The sequence below is a fragment of the Macadamia integrifolia genome, chromosome 5, assembly GCF_013358625.1.
Source record: "Macadamia integrifolia cultivar HAES 741 chromosome 5, SCU_Mint_v3, whole genome shotgun sequence".
Classification (NCBI taxonomy): domain Eukaryota; kingdom Viridiplantae; phylum Streptophyta; class Magnoliopsida; order Proteales; family Proteaceae; genus Macadamia; species Macadamia integrifolia.
Genome location: NC_056561.1, coordinates 29879055 through 29887811, shown reverse-complemented (window position 1 = coordinate 29887811; position 8757 = coordinate 29879055). Strand labels below are relative to the sequence as shown.

At 37.6% G+C, this 8757-nt stretch overlaps 1 protein-coding gene across 1 annotated transcript; it reads left to right on the top strand.

The window, feature by feature from the left end:
• The first annotated feature begins 351 nt into the window (after nucleotides 1-351).
• Nucleotides 352-5280, top strand: LOC122078357 (pentatricopeptide repeat-containing protein At2g22070). The gene has a single exon (XM_042644323.1). The coding sequence runs from the start codon at nucleotides 1109-1111 to the stop codon at nucleotides 3473-3475; it is 2367 nt and encodes a 788-aa protein (XP_042500257.1). The 5' UTR covers nucleotides 352-1108; the 3' UTR covers nucleotides 3476-5280.
• Nucleotides 5281-8757: the final 3477 nt, after the last annotated feature.

Sequence of the window (8757 nt, the reverse complement as noted above, 5' to 3'; positions counted from 1 at the left end):
CTAAAAGACAAGTCTTTGGCTTTGCTTTTATGTTTTATTGAGTTTTTCATTCAAAAACTTCCTTTCAACACTTTTGAGCTCAAGACCCAAAAGTTAAAAAGTAAAAGTAAAAATAAAATGTAAAAACAAGGGCACATGTCATAATTTTGAAAATTCTATAATATAAAATAAATACTTATATTAATACAACAATAATTGTGAATTATGATAGAGTGGATGCTCCACTCTTTAATTGTGGAGGCTAGAGAGTGTATATTATAGGAAGACCTACTGTGTAAATGCAACTAAGAAGGTGAGGAGGGAGAAATCAATCTCCAATAAAGTCTCAAAGCCAAGGTTAAAGTTCAAATTGAAAAGATATCAATAGCTGCGTCAAGTTCCGCTAGAATCCATGTCTTGTGGATGAACCGTGATCCATCCGCGTAGAAACTAAGGATTTTGATTCATTATTTATTAAATCATGTAATTTAAGAATGTATTCCTACCAAATTTTCGGTGCCCACAACGGTCGTATCTCAATCCAAAGATGACTATCTTTTTTCCCGATGAAGCCAGCGAAGGTCTGCGATTGGACTCTGATTGCCAATGATTGTGTCCTGTTTCCTTTGCGAATGTTTTGAAAGCTTACAAAGCTGATGGTTTTGTGGAGTCCTTAGTTCGATTCGATTCGTCCATGAGGGGCCTTTGGAGAGATTCGTGGGTAGATAATACCTTCAAGGTTCTACAAATTAATCCCATCATTCTTTCACTCTTGGATACCCTTGTCGATCAAACTGGTTGGAGGCTCAGCGACTGAAGAAGGGTGAGAGGTTCTAGCTGTGAGATCATCTGAGGAAGTCTATGATGTTGTCTGTTTCAGTCTCAAGCTCCAACATAGCTTTAAATATAGAGCATTAACGTCATCACTGTTGCAAGAGTTGAGAAATTCTTAAATAGATCTCTTCGCTTCGTTACTTCTACTGGTATTGTTTGTAGAGTTGGCAATCAGAGAGCCTTTAGTACAATGTCAGATTCCCAATTAAGAAGATGGTGCTTCCAGTTTTCCAAGCTAGGACAACGAAATCATATCGATACGCCTTAATGGGTTTTCTTCTTCTTGCTTTCAGAAATGTCTCTCACGGACCGTTCTACCTCTTCATCTCTTCTTTCTATTCCAGATTTCTACGCATCTCTCCTCCAGACAAGTCTCAAAAGCAACAACTCTGTTTCTGGAAAATTAGTTCATGCTCGAACAATCAAAGCTGGCCTTCATATCAGTGTGTTCTTAGTGAACAATTTAATCAACTTTTATGCAAAATCCGGTTTACTGTCCGATGCCCATCGCCTATTCAATGAAATGCCTCTTAAGAATACGTTTTCATGGAACACTATACTTTCTGTGTATGCGAAACAAGGTAGGATTGGCACAGCGCGTCAAATTTTCGAGGAAATGCCTCATCGTGACTCAGTTTCATGGACTGCAATGATCGTGGGTTATAATCAAATGGGTTGCTTTGAGGATGCAATTCGGATGTTTCTAGAGATGAATTTGGCTGGAGTTCCACCCACACAGTTCACATTTACTAATATTCTTACTTCTTGTGTCGCCATTGAGGCTTTGGATATAGGGAAGAAGGTTCATTCCTTTATTCTTAAACTTGGGCTAAGTAGCTACATTCCCGTGGCGAATTCGCTCCTTAACATGTACGGAAAATCTGGTGATCTGATAGTGGCAAAGATGGTCTTTGATAGGATGACATTGAAAAATACATCGAGCTGGAATGCTATGATTACATTACATGCTCAATCTGATCGACTTGATCTTGCGCTTGCCCAGTTCGAGCAGATGACAGAACGAGATATCGTTTCTTGGAACTCGATGATTGCAGGCTATAATCAGCATCGATGCGATCTGAAAGCTTTAACTTTCTTCAAAAGAATGTTGAATGAATCCTCTGTAAAACCTGATAGCTTTACCTTCGCTAGCGCTCTATCAGCTTGTGCCAACCTTGAGATGTTGAAACATGGGAAACAAATTCATGCTCAAATCATTCGAACTGGACTTGATACTTATGGCCCAGTTGGAAATGCTCTGATTTCAATGTACTCCAAGTCTGGTGGGGTTAAAATTGCCCGAAAGATAGTCAGCAAAATTGCAGCTACCAATCTCAGTGTGATCTCATTTACTGCTCTACTTGATGGCTATATCAAGCTTGGGGACATTAGCCCTGCCAGACAAATCTTTGACTCAATGAAAGATCATGATGTCGTTGCGTGGACTGCCATGATTGTAGGTTACACACAAAATGGCTTTCATGATGATGCAGTTGCGCTTTTTAGATCCATGGTGAATGAAGGTCCCAAGCCAAACAACTACACTCTGGCAGCCATGTTAAGTGTTTGTTCAAGTTTGGCTTCGCTGGAACACGGGAAGCAAATTCATGCTATTTCTGTTAGGTTTGGAGAAGAATTATCAGTTTCTGTAAGCAATGCTCTCATTACCATGTATGCTAAAGCTGGGAGCATAGAAGGGGCTAAATGTGTGTTTAATCAGATCTGTTGGACGAGAGATACTATCTCTTGGACCTCCATGATCATAGCTTTAGCTCAACATGGTATGGGAGAAGAAGCCGTAGAATTATTTGAAAAGATGCTCACTGTTGGAGTCCAACCTGATCATATAACATATGTTGGAGTGCTCTCTGCATGTACTCATGCAGGTTTGGTAGAACAAGGCCAGAATTATTTTAATTTGATGCAGAGTGTGCATAGGATTTTGCCCACCCAAAGCCATTATGCATGCATGATTGACCTGCTTGGACGTGGTGGATTACTCCAAGAAGCACAAAATTTCATAGAAAAGATGCCTGTTGAACCAGATGTTATAGCTTGGGGTGCACTTTTATCTTCTTGTAAGGTCCATAAAAATGTGGATTTTGCAAAAATTGCTGCAGAGAATTTGCTGATTATTGATCCAGAAAACAGTGGGGCCTATTCTGCTCTTGCCAATGTATATTCTGCATGTGGAAGGTGGGAGGATGCTGCGAAGGTCCGCAAGTTGATGAAAGATAGAGGTGTAAAGAAAGACCAAGGATTTAGTTGGATTCAGATCAAGAATAAAGTACACGTCTTCGGGGTTGAAGATGGACTCCACCCACAGAAAGATGCAATTTACCAGGCGATCGCAAAGCTATGGGAGGAGATTAAAAAAATGGGTTTCATTCCAGACACTGAATCAGTATTGCATGATCTTGAGGAAGAGCTGAAGGAACAGATACTAAGTCATCACAGTGAGAAGCTTGCACTTGCATTTGGTCTGATTAGTACCCCTGGAAACATGACATTGAGGATTTTGAAGAACCTCAGAGTATGTAATGACTGCCACTTAGCCTTTAAGTTTATATCTAAGCTTGTAGGAAGAGAAATCATACTGAGGGATGCCACCCGTTTTCACCATTTCAAGGATGGATCATGTTCTTGTCAGGATTATTGGTAATTTGGGGAGTTCATCAAATTCCATTTTGTGTGGATCAAGGAAACAGGTCACCTGTTAGTACTGCAAGAAGTCATACCATATACTGGATCTGTGATGTGAAGTCACAAACATGTGCAATGTAACCAGTAAGTATAGTAAGAGTGATATGATGCAAATTGGTAAAAGGACAAAAGGAATTTCAAAGATGTCCTGGGTTGAAGTGGTGAGGACCCACTACTGTGCCATCGTTCATTCTGAGGTTTTTTGTTCACTTCATGTTTTACTCATTTTCTTGAAACGCTAAGAATTACAGAATTCCAGCTGGACTAGTCCTGGAATTTGGACTTCTTTGGAATTGTGAATTTAGACATAACATTGATTCATGATTGGACAAAGATCAGGTAGTTCTTCTCTTAAATACATACATTTTCCTGTAACCAAAAAGGAATCGACTCTGACTATACTTGATCCTGCTGATGACTTATGTACCAAGTTGCCATTGAATGAGGCTCCCAACACCTCCCTGTGAACCAAAGACAGAATGGCAATCATCAAAGTTTGATGATAGATCCTTGATGTTGAGCAATGGCATAAAATTAACCATAGGCAGTTTTCCTATGTTGTGTAGCGACCACTCCACGATCTGCTTGCTGTCTTGATATAACCAACACATTTCTTATCCTTAATTGGATGGCTTCGAGGAACCCAAGACAAATGGAAAAGGCTTACATTTCCTAGGCTGAAAGTGGGGAGGAGGTTCAGGACCATCAGGAAATCAAGCACCAGCAGCGCACCAAGCCTGTATTCTGTTATTTCATATTTCCTGTATGTTACGAGATGGATATATTGGCTTTGTTTTCAGTTATTTTCCCCCCTTCTGTTATGTGTTGCAAGGATGGGTGTTTTTGGGTAGATGATTTTCGTTGTATTCTGTTCTGTTGCTGTCTAGGGAACTATCTTTAATTTATTTTCTTTCTATTTTTGTTCTCAGGGAGGTTAGTTAGAGAGAGGGAGGCAGGTGGTTTGAGTGGATGGGTGTTTAAGTTGGACTTCGGTGTTTAGCAGTAGGCTGAATCAACAAGGGGTTGATGAATGTGTGGTATGGAATCTGTTCCAGTTAATTACCGGTGAGAAGATTATGAAGATTATGGTGGCTTTTGATTTAGTTTGGGTTCCACTTAAGTAACTGAATTTCATATTTCGAACTGGCCAAATATGTATTCTGTGCTAAAAGGCAGATTGCTGTGGCAGATGGTCTCCAAATGCAGTTAAGTGAGAATGGATGTTTAACTTGGACTTTGGTGTTCAGAAGGAGGCTGAATCAACTAGGGGTTGATGAATTTGTGGTCTTGTTATGGATTATGGAATCTGTTCCAGTTAATGACCAGCAAAAAGATTATGACGCCCTTTGATTCAGTTTGTGTTCCACTTGCAGAACTGAATTTCATATTTCTGAACTGGCCAAATATGAATTCTGGGTTAGAAAGGTTGACTGCTTTGGCCGATGGTCTCCAAATGCAGGTACTTGAACTTTGTGGGAAGAGAGAGATGCTAGAATGTCTTACAGTAAAATATGATCGTTAGCAGTCATTTGGAGGTCTCTTTGTCTTATGATAAAGAGCAGGGCACTATGTAGATCTGAATTTAAAGGTGTCACCGATTCGGACTTTGGTTTAGGCTTCCAACAGTTGGATTACAAGCTCAGCATGTTTAATTTTTTTTTGGCGTTCTTTTGAGTGGATATGTGGAGAAAAATCTGAATGATTGTAAAGTGGATATGCATTTGAGCTTTTACTTTTCTGTTTTATTGAACCTGCTTGTAGCCAGATCATTACATACAATTTGCTCATATTTTTAATGAATCTCTTTCCTTCCTCTGTCCAAAAAATAAAGAAAAGGTCTACATAATGTATAAACCTTGTGAACAGTTTTTTAAGGAGTAGAATATGGTTATGGTTCTTATGGTATGGAACAGTTCTCTTACCCATTAGTTTGGTGGAGAAATCTTTGTTCTGTTCATGATGAAAAGACTTTGTCCTCTTTTCTTCTTCCTCTAGTTCTTCGATTACTTCTGCTATTGGCTTATTTCTATCAAATTCAAGCTTCAAAGTGGTTTGGCGGCACTTTCACAACTTTAGAATTTGCAACAGTCTGGGTTTCAGAAGAATTAGTGATTCAATTGGTTGATCACATAAGATGACATCAATTCTAGAATTTATTGCTTAATGGTAAAAGTAGGAAGTAATGTACTATAGCAGAGGGTACTATCAGTATGTATCATGTCAACACTCCAATTCTAATATCCTTCTTCTTCCCATTGCTTGTAAACCTCGATTTTATAAGAACCTACCATAAAGCTAAACAGAATAATAACTTTGATTTTGAATATTCATTTAATCTCAATGTGACAATAGATTATTAACAGGAAAAATCCTTAAGTTACTTGGCTGCAACCCAGGCAGCAGCCAAGTTTCATTCAGTAAGAATGACTTTTTGAAAGATTTTTTTGGAGAAAAATCCTACCCGTCTAGCGTAATGAAGACAATACTAGCCCACAAGGCCAATGGAACTTAGAAGACACTTGCACGAATTGAGATTAGTGGGAGCAAAGTGAGTGGTCCCACCATCAACCGTCCCTTCTCTAATCTCTGTCTAACCAGCCCTCGTGGTCCAGAGAACTCTTGGAGAGCTGATCATTTGAATGAGCAGAATAACAATACCTTTCGGAATATACCCAAATTCTCCCCCCCCCCCTTTCTCTCTCTGGTTTGATTCTCATTCACAATCTCACATGCAAGTTGGGAGACGACCTTGTCTACTGGGTACTGTTCTTTCTGTTGGAGATCCTTTACCATATTAAACATATGAATAACTCTATAGTATTTAGAATGCAAGAATCATAAAAGATATTTAACCATGGGTATAGTCCCTAAACCAAGATCAATAAAGTACTCCTTCATAGATCTTAAAATACATAACCATATAGATTTACCATATCTATAATAATAAATGGTACATCCATGACATGAACCATAAATGGGAATAGAGAAGTATCTGTGTAAGTTTAGAAGCCCCATGTGCATAGATCATGAACCTCTGTCCCATGTGGTTAAACATTACTCCCATGAAGATGACAATGACGAACTATGCAATTGGAGTCCTTCTACTGAGATCTTCTGCAACCTCTTATTCTAGGGTTTCCTCTCTTTCTGTGCACTTGCTCTTGCGAGAAAGCCATGCTCCCAAAACCAATAAGGCATTAAAGTAATGGCTGCAGGGACTGTCAGTATTCTATTTATAATAGAATCCCTAAAACCCTATTCCACTCTCACAATGGAAAGAGCTAGTAGTTTCCCAATTAGAGTGGGTCTATTATTGCTTGGGCCTAATGGATCAATTGGTATCAGTTAAGCCCACATAAAAATCCTAACAATCTCCCACTTGGGCTATACTGATGCTGATGTCTTTCCATTGATACCTGACCAAATAATCTCAAGACTAAACACCACTCAAACAAACTTTGATTCAATCAATAATCTCTACTGTTGAACAATAGTAGAAAATACACCTTAATATACGACATATAACTATCTAATGTTACAAACAATAGAAAACTATCAATCCAAATTGCTTGAAAACATATATATAAGGAATTGATATCATACCTGTGATCACATGAAATATACATTTCCTTATAGTTTCTTTCTTGATCTAAAGATCAGTCTACCTTGAAAACCTCATAGGTAGAAAACTTTGATATTAATTAACACTTGGCAAACCGCCATTTTCTTGAATTAATATCTTACTTTGGCATACCGCCTATGGCTAACTGCCACTTCCATAGATTTATGTTAAATACCACCATAAATCATAAACTTTGACAAACCGCCTGTAGTTAATCACCACTACCATAGATTTATGTTAAATACTACCATAAATCACAATCTTTGGCAAACTGCCTGTGATAAACCACCACTTCTTTGGACTTAGGCTAAATACAACCATACATCACAAATTCTGACAAAATATCATCAATTACCTTGATTTATCGTCAATTACTTTAGCTAAGCACTGCCAATAAACCTTAGCAGGCACAACTTTAAACTTTAACTTTTACCGTCTTTAAACTTTGGTTATCGCTATCATGATATGTTTGGTTAAATGAGATCATAAAACTCCCACCAACCAAGTATATTAGAAAACCTCAATAATACCAATGTCAGAAAATATGGCTCTTGAGTACTTTGTCGATAAACTTGGGTGATACCACTTTTGGGTAAATGTCACATTTACCTTGAGAAACGCACAATTGAACTGAATGTACCACTTTGGTGGGTTTCACACATTTCTATCATGTTTTTCACATTTGAGATGAATATATGTACAGAAGTGTATGCTTTAATGTGTTTCTTAATCAATTAGGGACAACACAAACAAATGAAGAATAAATGTACATAAATAATTTAGAGAACAAGATTTAAGACAAAATCATTCCAAAATTACTCCAAAATCATTATAAACTTAATAGGGTAACAAAATTGTTCATATTTCCCTTTGATTGTGCTTTGATCAGCAACAACACCTGTTTGGGTTCCTTGAGAGCTAAAACCAGATCAAGTAACCTTAAAAACCTCAGGTATGAAATATACACACCAAATAACCGGGCTAGAAAATTTAATATGTACATCTAGCAAATATAAACTATACAATAAATATACATCTAGCAGATAAAACACACAAGAGTCACAACCGTAACTACATTCCTATCATTTGGGCTAAAAATGTACTGGTCCTCTTGTAAATCCAAATTTACTGTGAAAATACAATTATTTTTATCACATATGGGTTTAGAAACCTCTAAGTTATAGTTATTTCCATACATGTGTTTTCTTTAACTTGGGTGACATCACCTTTGGGCAAATATCACCAACTTTGTTGCGCTTGGAAAAACTATGAAAGAATAAGATGTGCCACTTTGGTGGATTTTACCCAATCCTTTCATAGCTTCCTAGAAATATACTATGTAGCATAAAATGTGCGGAAGCTCACACCCAGTTTAATTCTAACATATTTATCCATCATAGGGTGTTTCAAACAAAACATACAAGTACAAAATGATATGAATATAAATTTACTATATATTTCAGCCATAAATAATTTTTCAATATCATGATATTAATAAATCAATGCAAAACTCAAAATAGTTCTTTTGGATGAAAAACAGTATAGTACACTGAATTTATTCTCCCACTAGCAACCTAGTATATTGACCTTCTACTAGTAACATCCTCCCACTACTAACC

Coding starts and splice junctions, on each gene's coding strand:
- LOC122078357 (XM_042644323.1), top strand. CDS start 1,109: ATGTCTCTCACGGACCGTTCTACCTCTTCATCTCTTCTTTCTATTCCA.